Source organism: Eleginops maclovinus, chromosome 19 (assembly GCF_036324505.1).
Source record: "Eleginops maclovinus isolate JMC-PN-2008 ecotype Puerto Natales chromosome 19, JC_Emac_rtc_rv5, whole genome shotgun sequence".
NCBI lineage: Eukaryota > Metazoa > Chordata > Actinopteri > Perciformes > Eleginopidae > Eleginops > Eleginops maclovinus.
Genome location: NC_086367.1, coordinates 12837499 through 12852968, shown reverse-complemented (window position 1 = coordinate 12852968; position 15470 = coordinate 12837499). Strand labels below are relative to the sequence as shown.

Sequence of the window (15470 nt, the reverse complement as noted above, 5' to 3'; positions counted from 1 at the left end):
ACATGTTCTGGTTACTAGTCCCTTACAAAAGGCATGACGCCAGCATTAAAGAGCCCTGTACTGTCCCTTTAACTTGAACACGTGGTACCTGCAAACATCCGGTTTTCAGAAAATGGAAATAAGATTGCAAAAATGTTTTGACACGCAGCTTTGACGCACGGATTCTTGCTTAACTGTAATTATGTGTTCTTACCTTGTTTCCATGTTGTTGTAATTCGAGTGTCTGTCGAGCCGGCAGTCGACCCCGGAAACTGTTTGGTCCGAAAATAGTAAAGCTGTTTGTTTCTCGACAGATGGAGGCAGGCAGCCTTGTCTCATACCGAGAGGACATTTCTACACTGTTCCCAGAGCAAACGCCGGGTGAAAAATATAAAGTACGACATTTATTTGGGGTGGGGTCGTTTACTGTATGTGGTCATGGTCCATCTTTTCCAATCAAAGTGTCCGCCGCATACTAATCCTTCATATTGTCCTTTTGTTAGGAATTAAGCAGCCAGTTCCACACCGTCAGACAAGTGCGCGGAGATGGAAACTGCTTCTACAGAGCCCTCTTCTTTTCATACTTGGAGACAGTCTTACACAATCCCAGGGCTCTACAGAGGTCAGTTATCATTTCACAATTCAAATAAACTAAACTCACTGTTTATTCAAGGTGGCCTTGTTTTAATTTGCAGATTTAAGGAGAAAATTCTTCAAACCAGTGAAGATTTCTCTACTGCGGGATTTGATGAGAGTTCCTTCAAGCACCACCTGAATACAGTAAATAATGCATTTCCTTTGACCTTGTTTTTGCTATGACATGAGAACACTAGGGGGACTTTTTTCTGTTGAAAATAGTTCAGAAATAACAGTTGTTTCAAGCAATAAAAGAAAGTTAGGCAGATGACTAACGGATTTTTAGTTTGGTATTTTGGTTAGGCCATAACATGAAATAACAAAGGTATTATTCGACTTAATGCATGCTAAATGCACACAATGAGAATCCTGGTACAAGACAATTATAATACTCAAGATAAGAGAATGATTTTGTGGTATGAATCTCTGAAGTCTGATACTTGGAACAGCTGCTCAACTACATATCATTCACAAGCTTTCCACCTTAAAGAGGTAATTACTGCAAGTCGAAACCAATTGGTCGTGATGAATTGACAGGTTTTTGGCAATAATCCATTATTTGCAACAGATAAATCTCTGCTTTTCCACATGGCACAGGGAATGAACATCTAAAGTATTCAAGCAAGAACAGTTTTTTGACAATGTTGTTAACCGTTTGTTTTCTTGAAGGTTGTTATTGTTCTGGAGCAGTGTCAGGCTGATGAGCACGAAGAGACACTGCTCAGGCTCTTCAATGAGCAGAGGACATCCGACAGTGTGGTGCAGTATCTCCGGCTGCTCACCTCAGCACACCTTCAAAACCAGGCAGAATTCTTCTGCAACTTTGTAGAGGCGCCCAATCTTCTAGTCTACTGTCATCAGGTTAGTTCAAATGGTTTCTGCCATCTACTGAAAAGTATAATTGATAAGTGTTTACAAAAAAAAAGTCTAGGAAATGTAACTGTCGGACTTGATAATGTTTCAGGAAGTGGAGGCCATGGCGATGGAGTGTGATCATGTGGACATCTTAGCGCTGTCACAGGCTCTGGATATTTGCATCCACATCGTCTCCATGGAGGGTGATGAGCAGCAGCTGTCTCACCACGTCATTCCAGAGGGTGCCGAACCCTCCCTGCACCTCCTCTACCAGACGTCACATTATAACATTCTGTACCCGCGACTACAACACTGACCAGAGATCCACGTGGACTCAGCTTAACTCAGGAATATTGACTTCGGTTCAATAAATCCCAAGTGGGCTTAAGGACACTTTAGAAAACAGATTTTTATATAGTCTTGCAGTGTACAGCGATTTAACATTTAGAAATACATGTTTTTTTTGCACACTGTGCAGTAAGTATTTAAAGTTACAATCTCGAAGATCTCTGTGCTCTTTTTGGCAGCATTTATTGCGGTAAACTCCAATTGTAGGTCTTTTTTAAAAATTCTCCCTTCCCAGACACGGCGCTGATGAACTCAGTGTCCGCATCGAGTCGCCATAGACACTGAATTCCTAAAATTGCAAGAGCTTTCATTAGTGGGTCAAAGGCTTTACCACCATTGTGTTATCTCCTTCTCTACAATAGTGTTAAACAACATTTTTTTTCATGAAAATCTTCGAAAACATTACTTTAAATGAACTGAAATTAATTTATGTAAACAATTACATAAATACACATTCCATTAACACGTCACTGCTGCTGCTTTTCTTTCTTCTGCTTTTTCTGCTGTTGTTGAACACCTTTCTTTAACTTGAGTTCCTCCTGCTCTGAAACCCTGTTAAGGGCACTTTCCTTTCCAACTCGATGCATGTTAGCCAGTGAGAGCTTTCCCATTTGAGTGGGGTACTTGGTCATAATCTCCCTCTTGAACACAGGCTTGGAGATCAGATATTTCAAATGCTTTTTCATCCCCTTTACCATCTTCTGCTGATCTCTGTCACCCTGATCATCCCTTGCTCCACCTGTAGACAAAGATGGCATATTCAGTTGTCTGTATTTAAACATTTTTAAATAAAGGGAACCTGTCACAAAATGTGTTGTGTTGGTCTTACCGATTAAAAGGTCATCATCCAGGTCGACCTCCAGAGCCTCTGCTGCTTGTCTGAACCAGGAGTTGTGATGCTTCTCCCGGCTGTTGTGGAACTCAATCTTCTCTATCTGTCTGGCCAAGTTTACCCGCTCCTGTGGAGGAATGCACTCAACAGTTTAGGATCAAATAAAATCTTTTAAATGTTCCATAAAGTTATGACCTTAAGCTGGATCTTACCTTGATGGCTTCCATGCATTTGCTCTCTATGGGGAACATTGGAAGATCCTCGTCCTTCCCAAGGGCCTTGTAGATCTTTTTGAAGTTCATCATGTCGTCTGGGCCTATAAGCAGCAAACTCAGACCCTCTTTGGTGGCTCTCGCTGTTCTGCCACTCCGATGGACGTAAGTCTCAGATGTCCTGGGAACCTGATGTTTACAGGAAACATTATAATATATCTTTGTGCATAGACTGCAGTAGAACATACTCTAACGCACTATTACACACAGAGCTATGCAGTTGTATTCCTTAAAATCAAATATCTGACAATGTAAAACCAATGCTCACAACTGGAACCAAAATTCAGCTTGACTGTTAAGCAAAGTGTATATTTTAACAGTTTTTATAAATACATATATGAAATTAAATGTGAATTGAAAATAAATATACAGAATGGAACACAATAAAAAAGCTTGCCTGGTAGTGAATAACATGCTCAACATTGGGGATGTCCAGCCCTCGAGCCGCTACATCAGTAGTCAGCAGGACACAGCTGTGAATTAAATGTTAAAATGTAATTGTTAATTCAGTAAGCAATGATAAATTGTATTAAATACTTAAGAATTAAAAGGTGAATAAAACTTTCCAAGACATTCCCTTAATATTAAAGCAACAATGAATATTCTTTAAGTAAGTACTTTGCAATTAATATTTACTTTCACACATACCATATAAAACTCTGAAGCACTTTGTTGCAGTGAACATGTACCTATATTTCATCCTAGGTACACAATTTAACCTAACCTGAGGAAAATATCTTCATACATCTACTTCAAGTGTGTGCAAACCTACCTCTCCCTCTCAGCAAACCTCTCCAGGTTTTTGAGGCGTTGTTTCTGGTGCATGTTGGCATGCAGTGGTAGTGGAGTACAGTCCAGGATAACCAGCAGGGAGTTCAGTCTCTTGATGCAGTCTATACTGTTGGCAAACACCATGGTGCGGCCAGGATACTGGAGCAAGAAGTAATAAAGGAAGAAGTCCTTTTCTTCCTTCTGACAATGGATCCGGGTCTCAGTCAGGGACTCCACAGTTGCCTCCTTCCTGGTCAAGTCAATTATTTTTGGTTTGGACTTGATCCCCATTTTCTCCATGAGAATTTCCAGCTGGTTCCTCTGGTCCAGATTCTTCCTCTTCTTCTTCTGCAGGAGGCGGATGGGCAGGCTGCGAGCCATGGTCAGTGTAGCAGAGAACACAAAAGTTTGCCTCTTGGGATTAAAGTGCACGGTGTTGAGCATCTCCAGCAGACTATCCAGCTCGGCAAAGTGGCCTCTCTCCACCATGCGATCCGCTTCATCAATGACCAGGCACCTGCAAGAAGAAAAAAACAAACAGCAGCAGTTAATAAAAGTGTCAGGAGAAATGATATATGCTTATATGGTCTTTCTCAACCTGCCTATAAGAATCAAGGCATACTCCATATCTTTTTCAATGTATATTTAAAAACAGGGAATAGCCATGAACAAGTGGTTATGGTCTGACTTCTCACACGTCAAGAACCCAAACATATTACGCTGTTAATGATAAATAAATATACAAATAAAAAAGGATTCCAGTTGATTGCCTTTAAATTGCTTAATATAGAGATGACATGATCATAAAAGGAAGGTTTCATCAATCTCAGTTGATTATTGAATTTTAAAAATAATAATTTAAAATAATATTTATCCTGAACGGCCCCAAGCTTAAGAAAATCACATGTATGGCAAACATAAGTATAGCACATTCATTTTTTTTTAGATATCATATTGCCATACATATTTATTCCATATTACCAAACCATAAAATAAAGAGGAGAGAATTGAGACCTACCTGAGCTGTCTTAAATTCTGCAGATGTGGATGGCGCTCCTGGATCAAGTCCCACAGACGTCCTGGAGTAGCGATAATGATCTCTGGTCTTCGCCTCAGAATCCTCCTTTGTTTCTCTTGTGCCATTCCACCCACCACAATCGCTGTTTTGATGTCTATACAACAGAAACATCTTCAGTATCTTGACATCCATTATTCATTCTGATTACTTAAAAAATAAATGGTACTCATAGAACTTTAACAAACTCACCTGTAAATTTCGCAACAGCATCAATATGGTGTTTGACCTGAACAGCCAGCTCCCTGGTGGGAGTGAGCACCAGTCCAAGCAGAGGCTGCCTCCGACCGGCTGCAGCTTCTTCTTTTTCTTCAGCGGTGTGTTCAAAACCAAAAGTTGCATTTTCAATTACCTGAACACAGCCAAGCTTATTATCATCATCTGTTTCTTCAAAATCCTCCTGTTGGTCTTCGATGTCAGGTTCATCTGGGTCAGGTTGATCCTCTTCTGAGGTACTTTCACCCTCTTCTTCCTCAGCCTCCATGTCGTCCTCCTTGTCTTCTATTGTAGACTCATCTACATCTGGTAAATACAAACTCTTCACATTTGTGGTTGGTTCGGTGCTGTCATCAACAGGCTTTTCTGAACTGCTCTTCCACTCTAGGATGGCGTGGATCATCGGAATACCAAAAGCCAATGTCTTCCCACTTCCTGTAATGACGGTGCTCACATTAGTTTCAATTATGAAAACATGAAGACAAATGGTTTAGGGGTGTAAATCACAATACGGTATCAATTATTTGGAAACAATAGAACATTTGCTTATATCACAATGTATGTTGATATATTAACTAACAATAAGCTATTTACTTTGAGTTTTAGAACAGGGCTATTAAAAAAAAAAGTTATTTAAATTTTAAAAAATCAATAAAAAAGATACGTATCAATGCTGTTGGATCGATACATCACTCCAGATCGATGAATTGTGACACCAATATGGGACAAAGAAAAGAAAAGAGTATTTATCTCACCTGTCTCAGCTGCTCCCAGTATATCCATACGATCCCTGATGGCAGGAGGCAGAGCCAGGGCTTGTATGGGGCTCGGTGAGCTAAATCCAAGACTGCTCAGTGCCTTTAGCACAGGGGAGGGGACGAACAGGTCCTTCCATGCATCCACATCAGCATTTTTGTCATCAGAATCACAACGTGCTGCATTTGTCCAATTATTTATCTGCTTTTTGCTTTTAGGAAGCTTTGGCTCTTTATTTTGGGTGGATTTTGTAGGATTTTCTTCTTCCAGTGCTCGAGGTTCGGATGGAGACTCCAGGTTTGGCTGAGCCTCTGGAGTTTTATCATTTTCTATCTGCTGCTTCTGTTTCTTGTTATTCTTCTTTTTGATCTTCTTCGTGAGTTTTGATGGTGCATCAGATTCTGGAGCAGTTGCTGTATCTGTGGACGTGTCTTCTTTAGGCATCTCATCTTCCCCTTCTTCCTCACCTGCAGCTACATCCTTCTGTGTCACTTCCTCAGTGGTGTCATCTGATTTTTCTGATTCCTTAGCTTTTGGTTTCTTATTTTTCTTCTTCTTTGCTTTTTTCTTGGCTGGTTCAGCTGCTTTCTCTCCCTCATTACTCTCTGCATCCACCTTCTCTGTAGCCTCCTCTCCCTCGCTGGATTTTCTTTTCTTGTTTTTCTTCTTCTTCTTCTTCTCCTTTAGCAGATCCTTTGCTGCTGTAGTTGCAGTCTTCTCAGAGTCTACCAAACGGTAATTTGTGAGCTCTTCAAAACACACAAGGCCCTCCAAGCCCTCCTCGGAGAAGATACTGGGGTCGAGCTCTATAGCTTTCCATTTGCCTTTCACGTGGATGCCTCGTTTAGATGGCCTCTTCACTCCGAAGGATATGCGCTTGTTTCTGGGCTTGCTCTTCTGGATCTTCATTTTCCTACAAATAATTGGAGTTACAAAAAGTGTTAAACTGCGTACCTTGGACTGAGTTGTTCAAAGCGTATGTCTCAAGTTAGCTAACAGCTAGGTGCCGAGCCACTCCAACTATATATGAAATGCTCGCAATAATATCCGACCCAACTGACTTGGCATACAGCATACAACGCACGCAACAACTATACGTTCATACGATAATACAAAAAGTACTACCTTGATGATTCTAGCGTCTTTTTAATTCCTAAATATTGTCACGAATGTTTACAACCACGCATGACACGAGGGCGCAGCCATGACAGTCTTCATCACGTGGTTTGAAAAAACTTTATTTGTCGAAAGAAAACAAACGATTTCTTTCCTCCAGCATGGGGCGTAGTCTTTAAAAACGATTGTGATCCGTTTTATTATCTGTTGTGGGAGACTTATTTGGACCTTTAAGTAGCAGTATCACAGTTAAAAAAAAACCTTACTTTAGTAGTCCATATAGTTAGAGGTGTCAGAAGTACTTGAGTAAAAGTACACAAGTTACAAGCAAAAGTCCTGCATTCAAAATGTTACTCAAGTAAAAGTACAAAAGTATTAGCATCAAAATATACCTAAACTACTCATTATGCTGATTGGTCCATTTCAGAATAATATATTACGTTTTCATTATTATTGATGCATTAAAGTATTAATCAAAGTTGGTAAAGGTGCAGGTCATTTTAATAACTTATAGCTACCAAGCAGGGTAGCTTGGGAATTTACTCGAGGTAACTAAATTTTGATTGAAGTGTTGATTATATTTCACATTATTAATCCAAATATGCAAAGTAACTGAAGATAAATACATGTAGTGGGGTAAAAGTACACTACACACATCTGAATTGTAGTGGAGAAGCACAAAGTAGCATCAATTGGAAAAACTCAAGTAAAGTACAAGTATCTTTAAAAGTGTACTTAACTACAGTACTTGAGTAAATGTACTTAGTTACTTCCCTCCTCTGCTTATAGTGGACTACAACAAGTCTACTATTTACATTGAAACATACATAAAGGCACCAAAAGTAAAACAACTCAAAATACATCAGTTGTATTTTATAAACAAGAGCCCATTCTTAATGCCAAGTTCTAAAAGAAATCTTGCTTGTGAGCCATCAGAAATGTATAAATGGTCATAATGTTTCAGCTGTTAATAAGCCACCAGTTTGGTGCTTTTCATAGAAGTTAAAGGTCCTGTTGAAGAGGGTATGGTGCTGCTCCTAAGCTCTGCTGCTTGAGCTTTCAGATATAAAGTAGTTAATAGCTGGTGGTGTTTCCAATTAACCATCAAAGTTTTAATGGTAATCTGCATAAGAGTATGAATGTAGGTAAAACATGGGTAAATTGTCTTTAGAGTATGGTAATAGTTTGTCATGCCTGGAGTTTTGTAACGTTATACAATCACAGGTCAAAATGGTCCTTGTGCTGGTGCTCACATGTATATGCCAAACACTGCCCTCATGCAGTACGCCTTAAGCACACATCAATTTCTGAGAAAATAATATGTTTAATCGAATCCAAAAGAAAAGCACAATAATGTATTCTTTTATTTATTTGTATTAATATGGATCACATTTCAGTTGGCTTACAGACCAGACCAGCATTTGGAATTCAAGAAAAAGCCATCAAAACAATCTTTTAAAACCCTTAATAAACACAATGTTATGTGCCTGTTCTCCAGGACTCAAACAGCCCCCTCATGACTGCTAGTTTTTGGTAGGGTCAATTACCCTTCCCATAAATAGCAGACAGTTTGTATCTTCATGGTATATGAAGAAGAAAAATGGTCTGTTCACTGTGAAGGTCCGGGGTAAGGAATATGGAATAATTCCAGTGGCTGTGGCAGCTGCTGCAGTGGTGCCTGTCTCATCCACCTCGATCACAGCCTTGTGCAGCACCTGTGATTTTACAATAGAGATCAAAAATTTAAAAAATCATCAACTGCAAGGATTAGAATATACAAACATTTTTCTTACATTATGGAAAACTAACCTCTGACACTTGGAGGCCTTTTTGATTACTCAGCTTTGTCAAATTGGCTGAATTACTGAAGAGACTGGATATGCCCATGTCTGGTAAGATATTGTGCAGGGAATAGGAGTCCTCCATCTTGAATTTGGGCATGTTGATTTCCAGTTTGCTATGAACACAAAATATGACAACCCAGGTTAAGTGGACTGTTGTTTTTTGATACTCTAAAATTGCCCATTTATTTAAAAAACAAATTTACTAAAATGATCAGAACGTCTTCTACAATGATAGCTGAAATACAACAGAATACAGATGATAAAAGGCCTTACAGATGTTTCAAACGTTTCCACATAATGACTTTCTATGCACTTACGTTTTTTGCAGGCTTTTGATCCAGCTGAGAAACCTCTCAGCAGTGATCCCATCATTAATCACAGTGTAGTCGATGCCTTTGTTTGGGAGCAGAATAAGCATGGAAACACCTTCCAGGTACGGCAGCTTCAGCACTCTGGCACCAAGAGGAGTATCTTCCATTGTATAGAACTTATCCTCTAAAAACATCATCGGCACTTGCACAATATTATAGTTGTCAATGAAGAATGGTGCATTTGATGTGAAATTGGAATTGAAAGGGTTCTGCCAGCCTCCTGTGAAAGAAAATATAATTATTTAGCAGTGGATACTATAGGTGAAAGTTAACAATGACCCAAGATGAAGATCTAAACTCCAAGAGATTGTTTCAACTTACCCTGGAAGAAAATTGTGTTAATCAACATGACCTGGGTCAGGGCATCCAGGGAGGAAATCATATCGTTCACTTTGTCTTGAGTCTTTTGCTTGATATACTCATTGATGAAGTTGATACTCCCCCTTGTGTCAGCAAAGTCTACACTTTGGATATCAGCATCAAAAAACGTCTTGATTTGGTCTTCAAATGCCTTCTTCAGCACAAACTGCTGGCGCGTAAACAGAGTCATGCCTTGATCCAGTTTCATGGTTCCATTCTGCGTGATGTTCTCATGCAGGAGTTTGAAGAGTGTTGGGATAAGCTGTGGCTGGTCAGCCCGCTCCAGCTGCTCCAGATTGAGTCCCTTCAGTATTTCCTGATGTGTAACTCCATCAGAAGCCAGCAAAAGAGCAGCAAAGCTTGTGGAGATACTCAAAGATGAGAAAAATATGTTCTTGTCATGGTAGTTGGAAATCTTTCTGTATAGGTTCATGGCAAAGTCCATATTTTTGAAGGAAAGATCAGATATGGTGGCGATTGGGATGTCTGCTTGGTGGACAGGAGCGAGGAAGCACATGAAGGTGACAATGAAAATAAGTTCCATTTTCAATTTCTGTACCACCATGTTTTTGAGAGATTTGGTTACACAACCTGTAACATGCAGACATGTAGATGTCAAAAGATTAAAACAAATAAACAGCACACATTTTGACTTGAAAAGCGTGGGTGTTACGAATAACACCAACGATGGATCTATTCAATGAGCAAGCAGTCATGATGCCAAACCTAAAATCAAAGCAGCTAAAGAAAAAAATACTTTCATCATCTACACCTTCACCTTTCTTACAGTGACAATGCCAAATTGTCATCTGTGAAAAGGGCCTTTTTGACAATAACACAATACACTCACACAATATTTAACCAAATGATCACACATATTAGATTTCATCCATCACAATTTTCCCCAAACTAAATTCCGACCTAAAGCGCTTGAATTAATTCAGGTTTTAAATGCAATAGATAGCTGTGACTAAAACATTTTTTCCCAAAACTGTTGTACATACCATTCCGCTTGTGCAAGTTTACTTCTGAGAGCTTCATGTATTATTTGGGGAGACAAAGTGCAAGTGTGCTCTCAGCGTTACATATTAACCATGACGCATTGCCTGTTGTGTTGTCCAAATGGGAGTCAGAGCTCAAATATTCCAGGCCTCTTTTTTCAGGAGTAAAAAGTCCCCAAATTAATCCATCAATAATAGCATGTTATGGTTCAGTTAGAAAAACCGAGGCATGAGAAACTTCAGCAGGAGTGAATGTCACTTTAATCCCGGAACAAGACCTAATACATTAAATCAAAGAATGTGCTATGGTAACATGTGAAATATAAGAAAAAAGATTTGTAAGAGTACTTATTGTGAGAATGTAGTGAAAAACAATGTAATGATAAACACCCAACAACCAACATTTCATGCACTTTCACAAGTGTCATTTAAATAGAAAAAAAGGCCTAACATATCCAAAGGAAATGAAAACAATAAGGACAACATGGATCTTTCTTAGAAGTCATCCAGTACAAAAAGTTGAGTTTGTATGAGACTGAATACTTTTTTGGAGGCACCAAGATATATCCATGCTGTCATTGGTTCCAGCAATCAAAATAACTGTAAACAAACATTTTTAATGCAGTTATGTGCTCAATCAATTAACATCCTTTTGCTTTTAAAAAAAAAAGAAGGGGGAAAGCAAGAAGAGATTGTTGTAGAAACAAAAATGCAACAAATACACGGTGACGTTTTGTTCTATCTTTGGGTTTTAAAATCATAAAAATGATGTCCCTCCCCTCACTACTGTTATTTCTGAAGGCCATCAATCCGAAAATAGCTTCTATAGATTTAACCAATGGCCACCTCAGTGCATTATTGGAATAGAAGACAAGTCTAAGCAGTGAAATTAAAATCTAATTACAGGGTTAAACTATCAACCACTTGTGAAGGTACATCAAAAAGATGTTTTTTAATTTCCCTAAACAGCTCATGACAAATACTGATGAGGAGGAACGACAGAGGCAGTCCTAAACTAGTTAGACTGGACTGGACGTCTCAAACTGTTTTTCGTTTTTTTGGTGTTCATATTTGCTGGAAAAAATATTTTTTGATTTAGCAGCAGTAGTTTAATGTTGTTTAAAGGTTTATTTTTTGTTCCGCGTTACATGCCAACTTAATCTGGACAAGACATGAAAAATATGCATCAGTCAAAAGCCTCTTAGATTCAGCAAATAGCTTTATAGTTTTTTTGTGCACTGTCCATCCTAAATGGAAAAGCTGTGTAATCTTAGATTTGATTATGCCTACTTATACACTTATGGGTAATAACAAAGCCACAACATCAGTTATATGTTGTTTTTGGAATACTACTCTTAGATGTTCACAAGTAAAGATTAGGAAAGAACAAACGACTGACACATGTTAGTGCTGATTGCTAAAATATATTTCAGTACTAGAAGTGATTTCAGAGCTAAACTGGTGTTTGGGTGGGGCAGGAGTTGGAAATACTTCTTATGTTCTACAAACACAAGTCCAAAGTAAAAGTGGGGGTCACACTATTATCTATCAAACCTCTTATCTGTGTGTTTGCTGTCCTATTGGCTTTCACAGAACAATCCCCTCCATATGTATTCCCCTCCATATGTATTCCCCCTAAATAGATAAACACACTGTTTGTTTTTCATCTCTTGTGGGGAAAAAAACAAGAATAAAAAACAGTGTACAATAGAAATAGAAGGCGCCATGGCAAAAAGGCAAATGCAAACTTGGATAAACTGCATTGTGGGTTCTGTGGTCACCCTTTTCCCAGCGTCAGTGTCTCGCTGAGTTAGACTAGACTAACTGCTGCCTTTTCCTCATCGTTGTTCTCTTCTCTATTGCCCGTCAGCGAACTAACCAGGGGAAACGCGTCAGCCTTCTGACTGTCCTTATGTTCGCAGGTGCAAAAGGTTAGAGCAAGGAGCAAAGCTTCCCCTGTACGGGGTTGCCAATCCTGGCAGCTGGTAAACAACATAGGCAAACCGTGCACACTTTCACTGGCTGGGCTTTTGTTGTTGGTCCTCTCCAGAGCCAGTGTTCACTGATCCTAGAAGAGGGGAGAGAGCTGTTTTCAGTATATTGCATGGGTTACCTGGATAGGCTTATTTTATTAATAATAAGTCAGATGTCACTACCTGAGCCACCTGATGATTTTGTGTCCGGTTGCTGAGGAATGTTCGACTGAGCTTGTTGCTGCTGCCTAAGAAATCAACAAAGAGAATTTTCAGAAAGATCCATGAATTCAGTTTACATTCACTTAAGAGGGGTGGACACAATATCATGAAAACTGTCATCGGTTCTAACTATAAATTAAATACATGTTTTAATGAAGACACAGTTACAATGTAAAATTACAACTTTTGACAAAATTCCACTCCACAATCTCAATAGGTATGGCAGCCATTCCAGTGTATGTTGAATTCAAACACAGAGAAAAGTTGTCCGTAATTTATAGAATACAATAAAAAAAATGTTTTAACTCAAAGACATACATATAAATAGTAAAACCAGAGAAACTGATAAAGCTGCAATGATCTCTTAAGTTTTTCCAGAGCTGTATAAAAGTCTATTGCAGCTCTATTTAATAGAAGTCAAGTGTTTATTATTCATTGTGTCCAGTACAGTAGTCACCAGACATTCAGTTAAACCTACCGATCAAAATAGGCTTGTCTCCTCTTTCGCAGTTCTTCAGCTGTGAGCGCCTCATTCTGGCCTGCTCTTTGCCCTACTGCAGAACTCCCCGCTGCCTGGCTTGCCAATTTCACGTTTCCCATTTCAGACTCAGAGGGCTTGTTGCTCATCACTGCTCCTATAATATTATAAATAAACAAAGAAAACCCTGTTTTGCTTAAAACAATTTTATTGTTGAGAACCTGGAGCCCAATTTGAGAAATTAACAATGAAAACGAAAATACTTGTTGATATGATCGACTGCAGAAGTTTAAATAAAAGTGCTGTGTATTAAGAATTGTAGATTAATTTAATAATCAACTGTTGATGATATCCGCAACCTATATCATATTAAATACTTTGGATATCTAATTATTTACCTTGCATGCTAAGCTGTATGGCTCTGCGGAGATCAGCTTCTTCATCTTCCACGTCTATGTCCTGTCGGCTGAGTGCCAGAGCTTTCTTCAGCTCTTCGTCTTCATCTACAACCTCGTCCTCCACAGCAAAGGTCATATCCACCTGGCTCTGAGCTGCCGACCTGCTGCTCACACCAAAAGTACAGATAAGTTAGATATGTGAAAAAGCTTGCTTTTAGCAGCTGAATACATAAATGAAGATAATTCTGTTCTGTTTGTACTGGCAGCAAATACAGTACATACCCAGCACTTGTCTGGGCTTCATCTTCTCCAATAAGCTTTGGTCGCTGCTGCTGATGCACCCTCATGATCCCTAAAATCTGCTCTGCTTCACACTCAGGGAGGTTTCCTCGGATCACAAATATGGAATAACCTGCCCAAATTCAACTTTAAAATGATTTCTGCACAGCAAAAAAACATCATAGCGTTACAAAATTAATTTTACAATACCTTCTTGTTGTAACTGTGCAAGGAAAAGGGCTAGATAGGTGTCTGATATCAACTCTGGTCCAGTCAGCAGTGAATTCAGGTTAAACCACTGCAATGAAAACAAAACAGTGTGTTTTTTTGGTAAATCAGGCTGTGTCAACATTGTTTATGATGACAATCGCCCCATACCTGTTGTCCTAGTTTGCGTATAGTAAACCAGTGCTCCTTGTAGTTGCAAATGAAGGCTTTCTCATTTCTGAAAAAATTAATGTAGTTGCACAATCAATTTACACTGTAAAGTGGCTATGAGATTACAGATGAGGACAATACACAGTAAATACAATAAATAGACAGTAAATGTTTTACATGGGATTAATCATCAGGCTCTGGTACTCCCGGCTGTTGAAGAGGATTAGCTCCAAGCCCCAGACTCTCAGTGCATTGCTAATTACCTAGGAGGAAATATATAACAGAACAGAGAAATGACATTACTGATTAAAAAAGTTATTGATTTGATAATAAACAACAATTGAAATGACTGAATCTCTCACTTGAATTGAAAAGAATCCGCTGTCGTCCATGTTGCCAGACGGTTGCTAGAAACACATTCATAGAAAATAAAGTTGGAACATGTTTCTAAGAGCACCTGCTGCATTAGCATTCATATCTAAAGCCTCCTCACCTGTAAGAAGGTCCTATACTCCTCACTGGCCATACCTCCCTCTGCCATCCTCATCCTCTCCTCTTCATCAAGCTGATGAGCGATGGAGGACAGATCCACAGGAGTGAAATACTCACCCTGCAGGAGGTTGTTCAGACAGTGTTGGGCGCAAAGAGAGCCCTCTTGCTACAAATAGAGATGAGTTATTGAAGAGAGAAGAGAGCATTATTTTTGATATATAAACTTAGTTAACTTTATAGACATTGAATTAGTTCACGTTAATAGTAACATGTTGTTAATTTGCCTTGTCGCCACGGATACAGCCTTACTGGCTACATATAGCATCCGTTAACTAACACAACTACTTTTAACACTACTTTATAACACGAGATAGCCCTATTAAGCTAGTTCGTTTACTAAGTGGACAAAAAATAACATGCTTGCAGCCATTATGAAGCTTTTAGCGTTTGTACTCCTAGCTGAAGAGAAACTTTTCATAATCTATGATTAGCAGGTGTAGTTAGCATGCTAGATGTCTGGACAACAATACTACCAAACATCACCACAAATCTCTCACCACCGGACAGATAGCGCCGGGTTACAAACCGCCGCTAGAAGGTACAAGGCTTTCCGAATAAACGAGACGAATTACTCGTGGCTTGATAAGTAAAGTTACATGTTTAAACTTACTTTCTCATGAAATATGGAATCCATATTTAGCTTTCTGTCAAACATTCAACTCTGAACTCAAGATCATTCATAACCACGGAGAGAAGGGACTATATCGACCAGCGCCTTCTAGCGGCCTGGTTCCACATCCAAATCTCCATTGACCGAT

At 39.1% G+C, this 15470-nt stretch overlaps 4 protein-coding genes across 6 annotated transcripts; 1 reads left to right on the top strand and 3 right to left on the bottom strand.

Moving 5' to 3' along the window:
- The first annotated feature begins 71 nt into the window (after positions 1-71).
- On the top strand, positions 72-2628 carry LOC134881922 (ubiquitin thioesterase OTUB2-like). Its single transcript, XM_063909531.1, has 6 exons — positions 72-175; positions 294-374; positions 483-601; positions 675-759; positions 1285-1476; positions 1580-2628. The coding sequence occupies exons 2-6, from the start codon at positions 294-296 to the stop codon at positions 1784-1786; spliced, it is 684 nt and encodes a 227-aa protein (XP_063765601.1). The 5' UTR covers positions 72-175; the 3' UTR covers positions 1787-2628.
- ddx24 (DEAD (Asp-Glu-Ala-Asp) box helicase 24) lies at positions 1860-7952 on the bottom strand. Of its 2 annotated transcripts, XM_063909525.1 has the most exons (9): positions 6866-7952; positions 5740-6653; positions 4961-5419; positions 4712-4865; positions 3695-4210; positions 3320-3395; positions 2863-3051; positions 2648-2777; positions 1860-2557 (listed from the first exon to the last, which is right to left on the bottom strand). In XM_063909525.1, exons 2-9 carry the CDS (start codon positions 6647-6649, stop codon positions 2286-2288), a joined length of 2706 nt encoding a protein of 901 aa, XP_063765595.1. In that variant the 5' UTR covers positions 6650-6653; positions 6866-7952; the 3' UTR covers positions 1860-2285. The 2 variants fall into 2 exon arrangements, with proteins under 2 accessions (XP_063765595.1, XP_063765596.1); XM_063909526.1 differs by having other exon boundaries at positions 5740-7952.
- Positions 7953-8202: 250 nt separating this feature from the next.
- LOC134881918 (protein Z-dependent protease inhibitor-like) lies at positions 8203-10563 on the bottom strand. The gene is made up of 5 exons (XM_063909527.1): positions 10436-10563; positions 9393-10022; positions 9018-9291; positions 8666-8813; positions 8203-8571 (listed from the first exon to the last, which is right to left on the bottom strand). The coding sequence occupies exons 1-5, from the start codon at positions 10470-10472 to the stop codon at positions 8380-8382; spliced, it is 1281 nt and encodes a 426-aa protein (XP_063765597.1). The 5' UTR covers positions 10473-10563; the 3' UTR covers positions 8203-8379.
- A 112-nt stretch (positions 10564-10675) lies between these two features.
- Positions 10676-15441, bottom strand: atxn3 (ataxin 3). 2 transcript variants are annotated; one of them, XM_063909529.1, is made up of 11 exons: positions 15323-15441; positions 14654-14818; positions 14523-14567; positions 14338-14423; positions 14161-14227; positions 13993-14080; positions 13786-13915; positions 13504-13667; positions 13106-13262; positions 12589-12653; positions 10676-12500 (listed from the first exon to the last, which is right to left on the bottom strand). In XM_063909529.1, exons 1-11 carry the CDS (start codon positions 15365-15367, stop codon positions 12448-12450), a joined length of 1065 nt encoding a protein of 354 aa, XP_063765599.1. In that variant the 5' UTR covers positions 15368-15441; the 3' UTR covers positions 10676-12447. The 2 variants fall into 2 exon arrangements, with proteins under 2 accessions (XP_063765599.1, XP_063765600.1); XM_063909530.1 differs by lacking the exons at positions 10676-12500; positions 12589-12653 and having other exon boundaries at positions 13102-13262.
- Between the last annotated feature and the right edge of the window lie 29 nt (positions 15442-15470).

What these genes read in the sequence shown, in the direction of transcription:
- LOC134881922 (XM_063909531.1), top strand. Translation starts at nt 294, where the DNA reads ATGGAGGCAGGCAGCCTTGTCTCATACCGAGAGGACATTTCTACACTG. An exon ending in AATCCCAGGGCTCTACAGAG is followed by an intron (nt 602 to 674) that starts GTCAGTTATCAT and finishes TTTAATTTGCAG; the next exon opens with ATTTAAGGAGAAAATTCTTC. An exon ending in TTCTAGTCTACTGTCATCAG is followed by an intron (nt 1,477 to 1,579) that starts GTTAGTTCAAAT and finishes ATAATGTTTCAG; the next exon opens with GAAGTGGAGGCCATGGCGAT.
- ddx24 (XM_063909526.1), bottom strand. Translation starts at nt 6,649, where the DNA reads ATGAAGATCCAGAAGAGCAAGCCCAGAAACAAGCGCATATCCTTCGGA. An exon ending in ACTGGGAGCAGCTGAGACAG is followed by an intron (nt 5,420 to 5,739) that starts GTGAGATAAATA and finishes CCGTCATTACAG; the next exon opens with GAAGTGGGAAGACATTGGCT. An exon ending in AGGTTTGCTGAGAGGGAGAG is followed by an intron (nt 3,396 to 3,694) that starts GTAGGTTTGCAC and finishes TTTAATTCACAG; the next exon opens with CTGTGTCCTGCTGACTACTG.
- LOC134881918 (XM_063909527.1), bottom strand. Translation starts at nt 10,472, where the DNA reads ATGAAGCTCTCAGAAGTAAACTTGCACAAGCGGAATG. An exon ending in AAACTTGCACAAGCGGAATG is followed by an intron (nt 10,023 to 10,435) that starts GTATGTACAACA and finishes TGCATGTTACAG; the next exon opens with GTTGTGTAACCAAATCTCTC. An exon ending in TAACACAATTTTCTTCCAGG is followed by an intron (nt 9,292 to 9,392) that starts GTAAGTTGAAAC and finishes TTTCTTTCACAG; the next exon opens with GAGGCTGGCAGAACCCTTTC.
- atxn3 (XM_063909529.1), bottom strand. Translation starts at nt 15,367, where the DNA reads ATGTTTGACAGAAAGCTAAATATGGATTCCATATTTCATGAGAAA. An exon ending in ATTCCATATTTCATGAGAAA is followed by an intron (nt 14,819 to 15,322) that starts GTAAGTTTAAAC and finishes CTCTATTTGTAG; the next exon opens with CAAGAGGGCTCTCTTTGCGC. An exon ending in GCGGATTCTTTTCAATTCAA is followed by an intron (nt 14,424 to 14,522) that starts GTGAGAGATTCA and finishes ATTTCCTCCTAG; the next exon opens with GTAATTAGCAATGCACTGAG.